The sequence below is a fragment of the Ambystoma mexicanum genome, chromosome 6q (assembly GCF_040938575.1).
Source record: "Ambystoma mexicanum isolate Mex_15411 chromosome 6q, UKY_AmexF1_1, whole genome shotgun sequence".
Lineage (NCBI taxonomy): Eukaryota > Metazoa > Chordata > Amphibia > Caudata > Ambystomatidae > Ambystoma > Ambystoma mexicanum.
In genome coordinates, this window is record NC_090937.1 from 1,359,782,325 (window position 1) to 1,359,798,150 (window position 15,826).

Consider the following 15,826-nt stretch of genomic DNA (forward strand, 5'->3'; position numbering starts at 1 on the left):
GGCAGAGAGAAATAAGATGGTGGAAGACTTCTCCCACAGTACAGAGCTCTCCTGTCTACACTAACCCCGCCCCCTTGCATTCTCACAAGGTTCAAAGGTCTTAGAAATGCTGCACCCTGGTTACTCCCTTTGAATAGGTATGCTTCTTTGATACCTTTGCTCTGGACAGCTGCCTGTTGTGTGGTTGTCTCCAGAGGAGGGAGCTACCTATTCTTACAAAGAGATCAAAGAGGAGGTATGCCCATTCAGGCCCTGTCACTTAGGCAGGATCAGCCTGTCAGGGCAGAATACACATTACCTTCCAGAGCTGAGCTGGCTCAAGGGAGCTGACCCATGTGTAATATCAAATTGGATGTGGTTGCAATGATTATAAGAAGGCCCATCCACCATGCCTTAACTCGGGCATGGCTTATTTTAGTTTACTCTGACACCAGCACAGGTTGTTTATGATCATCATTGTTTTGTTGCAGGGGTATATATCTTAAATGCAGCTCCACCCCTGCAGAGACTTGGCTGTCACTTCAGCTGTCAAATGTGCAACTGTGACCTCTGAACCTGCTCTGTGCCACTTGTAGAGCAGGAGCTGCAGATCAGGATACTGATGCAGTAGGGCACAAGTACCCACTATGCTTTTGGCATGGAGCTTTTGAAAGGGCAATCTAATCAGAAGATTTAGCAACATCATTTTATTAACCAATACAAATAAAAGAAGCCAGGGCTTTCACACCCTTGCCAGATGACAATTCATCCAACGAGGCAATGGGTGGATTATGTAAAGCCTCGCATCAGGGCTCAAACCATCATTGGAGTCAATGCTTTAAATACTGGCCTCTAAGCAGGATTTTGGAATGTGGCATAAAAGCAGTTTCTACAGGCTCTTGAGAAGCGCCTACTTCTCCAGTCCAAGTAAGTCAGTCGCCACTGGTTGCCCATTGAAACTTGAACCATCCCTACAAACATCTTTCACGTGCCAATCTACCCCAATTTTTTAAGGGTAACCTAAAACTATACTCGCCACCTTCCATCTTCCAACACAGGCTCATGATATGTGCGGAATGGAAATCAAGTCAAAGAGTGTATTCATCTATTCTTCTTTATCACACTATATAGAAGGTTCTGATCTACTCAGCCAGTCAGAATGGAGGATTTCCGAGCAATTATAGGCGCTATTAACCAATAATTGCTCATAAATCCTTGTAAATCCCAATTTCTGACCAATCTGTGCCGATCAGGAGGCCCATGGTGTCTGTGCCCCATATCCCCTTAACTTGCCTGCCAATGTGCCACTCCAATCTCCTGCCTTCCATGCTCCCCCATGGACAAGGCAGTTTTTTTCCCAGCATGCCATGACTCCCCGCACTCTGCCACAGGCACTTGCAGTTTGCTTTAGCTATCCCCAGCATGCCTATGTTTACATGTCTGCACTGTGCTGCGGGCATGCCACGGCCTGATACTGTGCCATTTATTGGGCGAGCGGGTGTGAATTGTGCCCAACCTTGGGTGCCTAAAGCCTTGGGGTTGGTGCTTGGAATTTGTGGGCATTCGGTGGCCAAAGCTCTCTTTAACAGCCTCCCCTGCCCGGGATGTCCACCCCTCCCCCAGCGCTCATGGGCTTAAGTAATTTGTTAGTGAAAATTCAGAACACAGAAACGATGGAACTTTTCTGTTCTAACGTATTTCATTTGCGGATGCTCGAGTAGAACCTGGCTACTCAAGCAATGCCTTGCAGTGTTGTAATGAGACAGTGCTTAATTTGTGGGGGTGTTTGCCAGGGCTCAGCCAACTTATTTGTGAGCCCCAGCACTTATTGTCTCAGACTCGGTTTCATTATGACGTGGTGTTTTAGCAACTTTGTTATTTTACCTGTCAGTATTACGCACACACACAACAAGCAACAGTGTTAACTGGGCATGCGTTTTCACCCTGGGCTATCTCATTCTATTACATGAATCTGTTCATCCACAGTGGCGTGGTAGTGCTAGTTATCCATTTTCCTTAATAGCAATGAGTTGGAAGTTAACAATGCTGGGCATTCGTGCTGACCAAGCCCACACACTGCTCCCGTCAGCCTGCATGACATGGTGCAGCCGGTCATTTACTGTAATAACCAGCAGCAGTGCCACAGAAGTGTCCATTGACAATAAGGGGGCATCCAGCAGTGGGGTGGTGCCAGGACAAAGGCTGCTGCCAAAGAGCAGCACCTGTCCTGAGCAAACAGGAAGGTCTTGCTTTATTGCTTCACAGGAAAGTTTGTCAGTTCAGTAATGATTTTGCCTGCATTTGGCCATCAATCTACCAAAGGAGGAAAGCATGTTTGCTCTATTTTCTAGGTCTAGACAGTCAAAAAGTTAAACTTGCAACCTTTATAATCAGAGCATAGTGCTGACAATGATTGTGTTTAAAGAAGCAATTTAACATGTGTTTCATTTGAGGATACAACTAGTATGTTATGTTATTTTATGTTATGTTGATTGGTATGTGTAAACAGTATATCTGCCATAATCAGTGCATCCACTAACCCCAAAGAGCTGATACGAGTTGCAGCTGTAACCCAAATATGTTGGCACTATTGGGAGCAGCCATGGGAGGTAGCAGGAGTGGCATAAAGATGCCCTCCCCAATGTGTCAAAATGGTGCTACAAAATAGCCGGGCCCTGGCACTTATTCCTTTACAAATGAAGCACTGTGTACAGAGTTGCACATACCTGGTCTGCTGATCGCTGGGAATGATGCTGCTTCAGTTGCATGATCTCTTCTTGAGCTTCCTCCAGTTTCTGGTGTAAATATGTATTTTCTTGGTAGAGAGCATCAGATGATTCATCTTTTTCCTGCACATACAAAATCCTCTTAGTCAACAGTTAATGCAAAGCACACCATTGCCTTAAGTGCAAACAACATGTTAAGCAGGGATGTTACTGATTTTGCAACAAGATGCTGAATGAATAACATAACTATAAAAATACACCTCATCTTGATTTCACATGCATCAGTTGATAGTAGGCATCACATTTTATCTTGCTGTTATCATTTCTAGGTGCAATACTGTATTGTTCGCATGCGTACAACTTAGGTTAACATCAATCGGGCAGCATTTTAAAGCCTACACTCTTCTCCAGTTTCCATCCTCCCAGGAACAGCTCCATGCTGCTAATCAGTTCAAATAGTTAAACAATAGTGCTTGCACAGTTCAAACCAAATATTTCAGGGTATGACTTAGGATGCCATAGATTTTGATGATACTACAGCAAACCGATATTCAAATGTGCGGTTTTCCTACAACAGTAACAATCTTTGTGCATCAACTTCCTTCCTGCCCTGCTGTGCCTTCCCTCTCTTCTGAGGCTTCCTTGCCTCCAATCTCTGCCTCCTCCCTAGCTACCCTGCCCTCTCCCCCTCCTTTTCTGCACCACTTCAGGCTCCTTTTACACCTCTGCAGGGCTTACCTCTGATCTGCACCCCTCCCCGAAAGACTTTCTGATCTCGCTCAGCTGTCAAACACTCCTCTGACATCTGTCGCCTCCTTGAAGAACTCGACCTCCATGTCCACGGTCTCACTGAGACATGGTTCACGACCAGCTCTGTTACAAGCTTTGACACTCTCCTCCCTGATGACTACAAGATTATCTCCACACCCAGATCCAGCCATCCCAGTGGGAGTGTCGCCTTGATCTTCCCGGAGTGGATTCCTGCCTCTGTGATTCCTATGCAGCCCTTCACCTCATTTGAATGCCTTGTCTGCAGGTTTTCCCTCTCCCCTGGTCACTCTCTCATCATGCTACTATCTATTCTAATTCTTGTGCACCATCTGACAAACTGGCCCGCCGCCTGCTCCAAAGGCAATACTGGCTCTCTGTTTGCACTAAGAAGAGAGCCCACATCCAGACCCACGTCTCTGTGGCATACCTAACAACTTGGCCAAACTCTTTAAAATCTGCAAGGAGCTGGCCAGTCCCGCTGCAGTCTCTACCTCCCAGGCCCTCTGCACGGTCCTGGCTTCTCATTTCATCTCGAAAACCCAGAACAGCCTGTCCACCCTCTTGTCCTCCCCTCCTCCTCCAGCTTCTCTCTCTGCTACCCCCGGCTCACTTGCAGACACCTCTCCTCCCTCTTTCTCTTCCTTTCATCTGTTCTCCCCTGGTGAGATTTCTAGGCAAGTCTGATCTGGGAAGGTCTTGTCAAAACAGGTTCTTCCCTGTTCCACCAAAATATCATATTGACACCCTCGCTCCTGCCCTGGCAGACATTTGCAACCACTCCTTGACCACTGGAGTCAACACCTCCCCTCTGAAGCACTCTCTTGTGCACCCTCTTCCCACAGCCGACCGCTATCGCCCGATCGCTATCACTCCTTTCCTGGCTAAACTCCTGGAAAAGCTGACCATCTCCCAGCTTAATGTTCGCTCTGATTCTGTTGGTTGTCTCAATGACCATCAGTCTCGCTTCAGAGCAGCCAGGAGCACAGAAACAGCTCTCCGGAATATCCGTGAAGACTTGCTCTCCAATCTTGATTCTAATCTCCCCTCTGTCCTCATCCTACTCGATCTCTCTTCTGCCTTGACACGGTCAACCATGCCATCCTGCTCAACCGCCTCCAATATAACCTCGGGACCACTGAACAGGCCCTGGCCTGGCTGACCTCTTTCCTCTCCAATCGACCTTCCCAGGTCCAACTTGGGTCCTTCCTTTCCTCTCACTCTCCACCTGTGGTGTTCCCCAGGGATCTTACCTCTCACCCTGGATTTTCAACCAATACCTGGCACCTCTCATCCACTGCATTGCTGCTCTGTGCTCCTACTTTCAGTACTATGTGGATGGCGCTCAGCTCGTTTTCAGGCTCCCCTCTGCCACCTCCTCTCCCTCTCATCTCTGACTGGCTGTCTGGAATTAAGATGTGGTGTGCTGCCAACGACCTCTGCCTTAATGCCAGTAAGACAGAGATCATCCTCATTGGCACTCCTGCACCTTCCTTTCCTGTCGCTCTCTGGCCGGCCTCCCTTGGCCCTCTCCATGCTTGCACCTGTGAAGCTAAGAACCTCGGTGTCATCTTTGATTCCATGCTTTCCTTTTCTCCACACAACTCTGACGTCGCCAAGAAGTCTAACTACCAACTGCACCTCCCTTTCCTCTCCTTCCCCCAGAAGCTTGCAGTCTCTAGAGCTATGGTTCTCTCTAGGCTGGATTACTGCAACAGCCTCTTTCTAAATCTCCCTGCTACTACTCTCTGCCCTCTGCAACTCATCCAGAACAGGACTGGGAGACTTGTCCTTGGCCTCACCCCAGGGATTATATCTCTCCAGCCCTGAAATCTCTTCATTGGTTCCCAGTGGCTGCAAGGATCAGGTTCAAGACCCTTTGTATTGTACACAAGGCCTTCTGGGGCCTGGGTCTGCAATACCTTCAACTCTCCCTTCGGAAATACCTTACCACTTGAGCTCTTCACTCCTCCACCTCCAACTCCCTCAGGGTCAGTCACTTCTCCAAGCAAGCAACAAGTTGGTGGTAGATCTCTCTCTTTGCCTGGGGCCTCCCGCTGGAACAGCCTCCTTGCCTCTTTGAAACTTGAGGAGAAACATCTGCCATTCCAGAAGCACATCAAGACCCTCCTCTTTGCTTCTGCCTTCTCTCTTCCTCTCCCCTGCTGATCTCTGTCTGTTTTTGCACTGGGCATCTGGATACCCTCTGATTTCAGGCCCAGATCCCTGCCAACCCAGCTGCATAACCGCACTGCGTCTCGGCTTCCCTTGGACTTGGGTCTGTATCTGTAACCCTACAGTCCCCTTACCTGCACTTTTTATACCCGTTGTCTCCGCCTAACTCACACACTTACCACCTGCTGGCCGCACAAATTGTTTTTTTTATCACGTGTTCAGCACTTTCCACTCCACCCCTGCCCCTTGAATTTTCCCACTTCCCTCTCCCCTGCACTTGCACTTTCTCAATGTCACTGGGCCTAGTAAGATTGTTGTTTCTGTCCTCCCTTGTGCCCCTACCTTGCCTCGTCGCGCCCTGAAACACTTGTGTATGGGCGTGATATAAATAAAATATCATATCATATCATTGGGCTGAATTATTGTGGCTACTGTTCCTTTGCATTTGGGGGACTGGTTGCTATCCTCCCTATGTGGCTGGAATCAATTTTGATTCCAGTTTACAAGAAAGGGCTACGACATGATCTTAATAATTATAGGCTATTGGCCATGTCGGATAGCAGCTAGAAGATTATTACTCGATTACTGCTGGAACTGCTGTCCACATGGACAAGCTCAAAGTCCATACTAAATAGCAAACAGATGGCCTTTAGCATTGTGTGAACATAGGCATGAAGGGATTGCCGGATTCTCTGGCTGGAGTATATGCGATGGACTTCAAAAGGAAATAGAAGGACCATGATCGCATTCAATCTATTGACTATCACGCAAACAAGCACGCAAACAAGCACGAAAACAAGCACTAAAACAAGCAGAAATATCATCTTTACTCCACTCAGGAAATTAAAATAAGTACCCCATAGGATTATTTGGTTAAAATGTATTCCCCCAAACGGGTGTGTTTTATTCTCTGTTTGCCCCTCAAAATTTTACCTATCTCTGTAAACACAGATGCATGGATTGGTCTTAAAAGGAGTGAGCGTCTGTGCCACCTATGTAATCTGGCCGTTGAAATGGCAAGGCACTTGCTCATGCAAGGCAGTAAGCTTCATGCTATATATGTGAAGGGATGTCACACGACTGTGGATTACAGATCAGACCAGTCTTGGAGTACCATTTATGGGGAAAAATCTCTAGTCATGACTGCTGCCGCATTTCACATTTGGCAAAAGGTGGGAAAAAGATTGGACACTTTATAAGGCTCATACTTACAACCTCGCTGGTGCTCTTCAGCCTGGAAAACTGGACATTGTGTGAAAATTGTCCTTGTGTGATCTGATTGTTCTTTTACTACTACCAATGGAATGTTGTGTCAACCATTTTGGTGATGTATTTTATTTGTTTTGATCTAAATGAAATGTTTTAAGCTAAATGTAATTGTTTTAACTTGATTGTATAATTAATTGTTTTTATTTGTTTTGTAAAGTGTAAAGGTCATGTCTGACCATAGACACTGAATGAAAAATAAAAAAAGTGAACATTAAAAATGAGGCTCTAGAGCAGTGGTATTCAAACTTTTGTATGATGCATCTTGACTGTACTGGAATCAGAAAATGTATTTCGACTGCCCTTGAGTAAAAATATTGTTGCACCCCACAAGATGCCATAACTGCTTACATATTATTTTGAAAGCAGTTACCGTGCTCCCTTTTTTAACAGCCTTGTGCCCCTCCTCTGGACATCCATTGGGCCCACTCAACACAACTGATGCACAAAGCTTTTAGTAAGAAGGAGAATGAGAATGAGAGGTGGCAACACAAACAGATTAGCTCTAGTTGACATGTTTGGCTATGTATTTGCATTAACAATGGACTGTACCTATTTTCTGTATTTGCTAGGTGTTCTCTGAAGGATTAAAATGCAAAGGAACCAGACATTCATCTGCTGCAGACTTTACCTGATTAAGAATGGGTTGCTGGATCGAGTTTGACAGTACGTCACTGTGAGAATTAGAAATACGGCCCTGTGTTTCTCCATGTAACGGCTTTCCATCATCTGTAGTTAGCTGGGAATCGCCTTGCTCTTCGGAGATACCTCGAAGCTTATTGAAGGATAAGCTAATCTGCGTGTCTGACTTGCCATCCCTTTTATCAGAATTTGTATTAGACATTATATAGACTGCTGGAGACTGTTGCAGGATAACCACATCACCGGAGTCTTGCAATGTCACTAGATCCTTGTTTGTTGGTCTAGGGATGAGACCTTCATTTTCTTTCGACCTTGCTTCATTCTCTAGCTCTTCAATTCTATTCACCAGGTGTTCCCTTTCCTTCAAGATGTGCTCCATATGCTTGCTGATTTCAGAGGCACTGTCTGTTTCCATTTGATGTATTCTATTTAACAAAGTCTCATTTTCTGTTTCTAAACCTTTGACCATTTCCTCCATCCCAACCATAGTATCTTTTATAAGATTTTCATATGTGCCTTTTAGGTGGAGTATGAGTTCCTTCAGATCCTTATTTTCTGAAACGATACTGGCGGCAGCTTTTGAAGACGCCAACATTTGTTCAGATGTTTCTTTCCGAAGTTTGTAGATTTTGTTCCTTAGCTTTGTATTTTCTTTCTGTTTTTCAGCTAACATTTGGCAGCATTTTGCTTGTTCTTCCTGAAGTGTAGTTAATTCTTTCAAATGTTTCTCGTTCTCTGTGTTCAGCTTAAGAACATTCCCCAGCAGCGTTTCCTTCTCACCCTCGTGTTCAGCTATTTTTCCTAAGCATCGAACCTTCTCTTCCTCCAGATGATATACTTTCTTCAAACACTCATCTTTGTCCTGCAACAGTTCGGAAATTTGCTGGCAATACCTCTGCCGTTCCTCTGCCACATCAGACATGAGTTGAAATAAATGTAGCTTTTTTTGCTCTAGACTAAAACATTTCTGAGTAACTGTCTCTGCTTGCAATCCTTCTGTTTCCTTTCCTGTCCCTGAATTCTCCCCACTCTTTTTACCATCATATGACTGTCCAGGTGATGTATGATCAGGAAGGATGCTCCTAGCTATGCAAACTTGACCTACAGACGTACTATTTCCTTCTTCTCTAAAAGAATCATTTTTACTGGTGGATGGTTTTCCAAGCATCGTTGTTACGATTGGAGTATATTCAGAATGTGTTTCATATGAAGCTTGTATTTTCTGAGAAAACATATCAAACTCTTGCTCTAAATTGAGTAACTTCTCAAGAAACATATTATTTTTCTTCTCTTTTGCACAGATTATAATACCATTTTTTGCGACGTCTTGCTCTAATATCGATATTTTCTGTAAATACGTATTGACCTGCTCTTTGAGTGCACAGGAAACCTGACAATGCCTGTTCTTTTCATCCTCCAGGAAGGAAAGCTTCTGTAAATAGGTTACATTCTCAGTCTGCAGGACTATCACCTTCTGAGAAAAGTTGTTGACATCTTTCTGTAATGCAGAGGTTTTCTGTGCATAATTCTGGTTCTCTTCTTCCAACAGAGCTATCTTTGGCATGTGTCCTTTTAGTGTTTTTATCTGCTCAGAATAGCCACTGTTCTCTTTCTCCAATAAATGAACTCGCTGTGCATAGCTTTCGTTTTCTTTCTCTAAGACATATATTTTTTGGGAATATTTGTGTTTCTCCTCTTCTAGCTCAGCTATTTTCTGTATAGCCCTGGAATTGGATTGCTCAAGTGAGAGAAGTTTCTGAGAATAACTCTCCTTTCCTTGCTGCAGAGCATCTATTTTCTGAGCTAATGAATCCATCCCTTTCTCTAGTGCACATAGTTTTTTGGAACAGCAGTTCCCTAGATGCGGATCTGCATTTCTAGAGTTCGTTTCCCCTTGTGAGTCTATTTCCGTTTCATCACTGTGCTCCTCTTGATGGAGAGATGACAGGTGCTGGAAGCGCGCATCAAGCTGTTTTTCTAATGCGCATGTTTGCATTAAACAAGCGTTGCATTCATCATTCAAAGATACTTTGGAAATGTATTCAGAATCATGTTGATCTGTCTTTGGTTCTTTATCTAAACGGTCACTTTTCTCTTTCCCTGTTGAACACTGTTTCTTTAGGAAAATATACCCTCCCTGAGACTGTAACGTAGACCTGTGATGGTCTTTGGCATTATGCTCAGCTTGCATTTCAGATTCCATTTGGCATAATCCATTGCCATCTTTTGTTATCCAGTAAGAGTCTATGCAAAATTCTCTCTTTTCAGTCTTCTGATTAATACAGCATATTTCTGTTTCTTTCTCCAAATCCTCAGAGTCCCTTATGCTGGGTTGATTTTCTTTATGATGGACATCCTGGAGATGTTCCGGATCGGCGTGATAATATGCAGAGATGGTAGAGGAAGAGCCATTCCCTTTATTAAGAGCTAGATTTCTCTGGCTATTGCCTGAGCATTCTTTCGGTGGCAAGAACATTCCCTGCAAACAATGATCTTTTTCCATTTGAGGCTCGAGTCTATTATCCATCGACACAATCTGCTTGTACACATCTCCCGGCTCTTGCTTTTGCTCATTGAGTCCATGTTCTTCTCTCCAAACCAGTGTGTTCTTTGTAGCCCACATATATAGTAGCTTGTTGGCCTCCTCTAGGGATTCCTGTAGCTGGTGATTATGCATGCTGATCTTTTGCAGAAATTCTTCTTTGGTTTCAAGCTGGTTTTTCTGTTCGCACTTTTCAGCCTGTAACTTTACGATTTCAAATTCTAGCTTAAGCATGGAATCCTTAAGTGAATCAGAATACACTCCCGAGATGTCCAATATCAAACTCTGATGATCATTTTCCAACCATTTGGTGCTACCTGTGATGTTACTTGCATGAACATTCACACCCAATGGTTTAGCAGAAAGTGGAATTACGTCTGATTTGACAGGGAAAGAGCCAGTCATTTCAGCTTCACGTATCATATGATGAGAAGAGACCGTGGCCAAAGGAATGTTGATAGATGCTTGCTGCAAGAGGAAGCCTACTTGCTGTTCTTTGGTTGGCTCCTCAGCCGGGAACCGTGTATTTCGGTGCTTAAATGATGATAACAGCATTTGCCCTTGTTTGAGCTGATTAAAAGTGCTTCTCAGCAAAATAGATATTTCTTTTCCACTTTTCGACTTTGTTTCTTGAGTCTGGGCCTGTTTAAAGAAAATAAAAGCATTAATTCAAGGCAATTTTTAAAGGCTTTACCAATTTTAAATTAAGAGAAACAAAATACAATGGGCCTTATTCCAAGTATGGCGGTAAGGGATACCGGTCACCGTTAACGAGACCGGTGCCGGTAATCCCTTACCGCCACATTCCGAGTTCCCTTTGCGCCCTCGTCCTTAACGCCTGCTTAGGCGTTTGGAACGAGGGCGCAAAGGGGCTTTTTAGCCAATAACGGTGACCGTAAAGTACGGTCACCGTTATTTGCAATTTCCCGATTCCCATTGAGTCCTATGGGGGCTCATTTGGGAATGGGGAAGGGCCCTGGGGTATGGGAAATTACCGCCCTGGTCAACTCGGAATAGGGTGGTAATTTCCCATTCCACCAGGGCGGTGCCAGTACGGGTCCGGTGCCGACCAAGGCGCTACTACCGCCATTGGTTAGCGCCGGACTCGGAATAAGGCCCAATATTTCGCATCAGTAGTTAATTTCTGGTTACATCTATAGCGGAGGGACACTCCTATTGCCTGTCACAGCAATAATTAATTACGTTGTTTTCCAGCACAGGCTAGGCTTTACAAAGGTGTTTTGCATTGTATGGAGCAGTTTAGTTATTGTGTGGCATGTGCCACATATCAGCATATTATAAAATGGTAGTACCCAAAGTGATCGTTTGGAAATGATCAGTTTGGGTAATCACTACCAAACATAGGGAGCAGGGGTTGTGGGGGTGTCCCCCGTCCCTCATGTTTGGTAGGGATGGCCTTTCGGGGTAGCGGGGGTGTCCCCCGCTTCCGTGGGTTTGAAGGTGGGGGACAAAAAAACAAGAAAAGCGGACGTTGCGGTTTCGGATCCGACCCACGTAGGAGGGATGGATCTGACGTTGCAGGGTCAGAAGATGAGCGGCCCACAAAAGGTAAGTAGGGGTTGGTTGGGGGAGTAAATGGGGAGGTGCGGGGGGTTTCATTTTGGCCGGATTTGGCCACAGCAACATTGTCTTTGCGGCCAAATTGACAGCCACGTACAATTGTGTCACAGCCAAATCATAGGATTGGTATGATTTGGCCGTGGACTAATTGTTCACAGCAGATTTGGCGGTAGTCAATTTCGCAGCGAACCCAATTTTGCTGCAGACAAAATCATTCCAATCCATTCCCCCTCGCCCAATACATCCCCCCTCGCTTCCCCAATACATCCCCACCTCCCTCCCCCACTTACCTTTCACGATCCACTTTACATATGACCCTGCGGCGTCAATTCGTCCCTGCAACGTGGGTCAGAACTGATGCAGCAGGGTCCCTTAATGTGCTTGTTTTTTTTAATCCCTCGCTTCCAATGTCCTGGAAGCGGGGGACACTGCTGCAACCCCCATTTCCATTATAGTGAGCAAGAGAAGCAGAGGAGACCCCAGAAACTCCTGTTCCCCTTGTTCGCTATAATGGAACCGTATGGCTCATTTGACCGAATTTTGGGTTGTACGATCATTTCGTACAGCCTAAAATCAATCAAATGGGCAATACGGTCAAACAAATTGGTCAAATTGGCCAATACCAAATCAAATACATCCTATAAAACAACATTCTGCTTTAGCAGTAGGCAACAGATTTTCATATATGAAGGGACAAATTCATGAAGCTTTTGTCTTGAATGCTTAAATGTAAAGCATTGCCATGGCACATGCTATAAATTGTCCAATTTCAGGATCAGAAGAACAATATCAGTTCTGCAAGATCTTCTCATACTGATCCCAACCCTCCTGCCTCCCAGGAGAACCACTTGAGATCTACAAGATCTTCTCATACTGATACCAATCCTCCTGCTTCCCAAGAGAACCTCTTTAGATCTGTGAGATCTTCTCATACTGATCCCAACTCTCCTGCTTCCCAAGAAAACCACTAGAGCTATGTGAGATCTCCTCATAGTGACCCCAACACTCCTGCTTCCCAAGAGAACCACCTGAGATCTGCAAGATCCTCTCATATTGATACCAACCCTCCTGCTTCCAAGGAGCACCAGTGGAGATCTGCAAGATCTTCTCATGTTAATAACACCTCTCCTGTTTCCCAAAAGGACCAGTTGAGATCTGCAAGATCTTCTATACAGATCCCAGCTCTCCTGCTTCCCAAGAGAGCTACTTGACCTCTGTGAGATCAACTCATACAGATCCCAACCCTCTTGCTTCCCAAGAGAACCATTTGAGATCTGCAAGACCTTCTCATAGTGACACCAACCCTTATGCTTCCCAAGAGAACCACTTGAGATCTGCAAGATCCTCTCATATTGATTCCAACCCTCCTGCTTCCCAAGAAAACCACTTGATAGCTGCAAGATCTTGTCATAATGATCCCAACCCTCCTGCTTCCCAGGTGAATCACATGATATCTGCAAGATCTACTCATACAGAACTTTAGATCTGCAAGATCTTCTCATACTGATCCTCCTGCTTCCCAAGAGAACCACATGAGATCTGCAAGATCTTCTCATACTGATACCAACCCTCCTGCTTCCCAGGAGAACCACTTTAGATCTGTAAGACCTTCTCATAGTGACCCCAGCCCTCCTGTTTCCCAAGAGAAACACTTGAGATCTGTAGGATACTCTCATATTGATCCCAAGCCTCCTGCTTCTCAAGAGACCAACTTGAGATCTGTAAGAACATCTCATATTGATCCCAACTCTCCTGCTTTCCAAGAGAACCACTTGAGATCTGCAAGATCTTCTCATACTGATCCCAACTCTCCTGCTTCCCAAGAGAACCAGTAAAGCTCTGCAAGATATTCTCATACTGATCACAGCCCTCCTGCTTCCCAAGAGAACCACTTGAGATCTGCAAGTTCATCTCATACTGATACCAACCCTCCTGCTTCACAAGAAAACCACTTGAGATCTGCAAGATCTTCTCATACTGATCCCAACTCTCCTGCTTCCCAAGAGAACCACTTGAGCTATGTGAGATCTCCTCATACTGATCTTTCCTGCTTGACAAGAGAATGATTTGGGCTCTCTAAGGTCTTCTCATTGTGATCCCAACCCTCCTGCTTCCTAGGAGAACCACTTGAGATCTGCAAGATCTTGTCATACTGATCCCAACCCTCCTGGTTTCCCAAGAGAACCACTTGAGATCGGCCAGATCTTCTCATACTTATACCAACCATCCTTCTTCCCAAGAGAACCACTTGAGATCTGCAAGATCTTCTCATACTGATCCCAACTCTCCTGCTTCCCAAGAGAACCAGTAAAGCTCTGCAAGATCTTCTCATACTGATCACAGCCCTCCTGCTTCCCAGGAGAACCACTTGAGATCTGCAAGTTCATCTCATACTGATACCAACCCTCCTGCTTCACATGAAAACCACTTGAGATCTGCAAGATCTTCTCATACTGATCCCAACTCTCCTGCTTCCCAAGAGAACCACTTGAGCTCTGTGAGATCTCCTCATACTGATCTTTCCTGCTTAACAAGAGAACCATTTGGGCTCTGAAAGATCTTCTCATTGTGATCCCAACCCTCCTGCTTCCTAGGAGAACCACTTGAGATCTGCAAGATCTTGTCATACTGATCCCAACCCTCCTGCCTCCCAGGAGAACCACTTGAGATCGGCCAGATCTTCTCATACTTATACCAACCATCCTGCTTCCCAAGTGAACCACTTTAGATCTGCAAGAACTTCTCATACCGATCCCACCTCTCCTACTTCCCAAGAGAGCCACTTAAGATCTGCAAGATCTTCTCAGACTGATCTTAACCACGCTGCTACCCAAGAGAACCACTTGAGTTCTGAGCATCTTTGGAAGTGAAAACCATGCAATATATCTGATAGGAAAGCTGAGTAATGGACCACATCAGGACATTCTACAGTAATGTGATGAACATTTATGTTTTGCTCATTCTTATTTCTTTGTGGAATCTGCATACACGGAAAGTCTTCCTTGAAGCTTTTTTTCAGTGGGATGGACAGCAGGAAATTGAGCCTCGGAACCTCTATCGGGTTAGCTTTCAAGCAAGTGATTCAACTGCCCATCCTGTTGTCTCCGACTATGCAATATCAAGAATATCTCTCAAAAGTAATGTGTTTGTGGCAGTGCATATTTTGTGAGAACAGGAAATCCAAATATGAGAAAATTACCTTCATGGTGATTTAGGGTCTCAAAACCTTGCTTTACCTCCTTCACAACTGGTTGGCATAATATGCAGCTTTCAGGGACCTAGAGATGCCTCAGGGTCTAGAGTGCTAAAGAGGTAACCCATCAAACTACTCAAAAGATATGCTGTAACTTTGAAAGCTTTGGAATGTTCGGCCTGCACACATGCACAAATTCGTGTCACCACCCTCACAACCATTTCTTATTTATTTTACCCACTGGAAGTGGTGGTGAGAGCTCAACATGTGACTCTCGACTTAGAAGAGCAGAGAGGACAGGGTGCTGTGAAAGGACGAGTGCAAATACTGAACAGAGGCATGTTTACATTTGGCTGCTTTCCTGCTCACCCACCTTCCAAACTGGCTTTGAGTCTATGAAATCCACGGTTGCACAGGTTGGAGCAGAATGCATATATGCACCAAGCCTTCTGCAAACAAATTGCAAAGCACTTCCTTTGACAAAGCAAGCATCTTCATGAGAAGTTGCTTGCTTTGGCAAAAAGCTGCGCTTCAGATTTCTAAAAACTGACTAATCGCCCAGAAGGTCTGCTGATGTTGCTGTAATGGAATTAGCATGACATCTTTGCAGAACTGTGATCCTTAAAATGCTATAAGAATTTGAAATGCAACCCGTACTAGAGTTTTTCCTTCAAGATACTTCTCAATGAGGTTCCAGATATCAGTGTTGTCTGATGAACTTTATAAAAGGTGGGGCAGAAATAGAAAACCCGAATCGCAGTTAGCCACTGAGCGAAGGGGGAGGCCCTGACCAATCCTAGGAGGCTTAAAGCGAGTTTCTCAAACACAAGAATTAGTTTCAAAATAATGGCCCACATGGTACAGCCTTATTCTAAAAAGAAAATTAGATTGAAAACCATAGAATTTACAGGAAGCTATGAAAAAGGACACATAAAATGTCCGTCAGATGCCAGG

The 15,826-nt window shown here is 44.9% G+C and overlaps 1 protein-coding gene across 1 annotated transcript in view; it reads right to left on the reverse strand.

Moving 5' to 3' along the window:
* C6QH4orf50 (chromosome 6q C4orf50 homolog) overlaps positions 1–15,826 on the reverse strand; it is a 191,629-nt gene that overhangs the window by 31,493 nt on the left and 144,310 nt on the right. Inside the window, exons 9-10 of the mRNA XM_069630223.1 lie at positions 7,546–10,740; positions 2,706–2,828 (exon numbers count right to left, since the gene is read on the reverse strand). Of these exons, the coding sequence (XP_069486324.1) occupies positions 2,706–2,828; positions 7,546–10,740 (3,318 nt within the window). The remainder of the gene's footprint in view (positions 1–2,705; positions 2,829–7,545; positions 10,741–15,826) is intronic.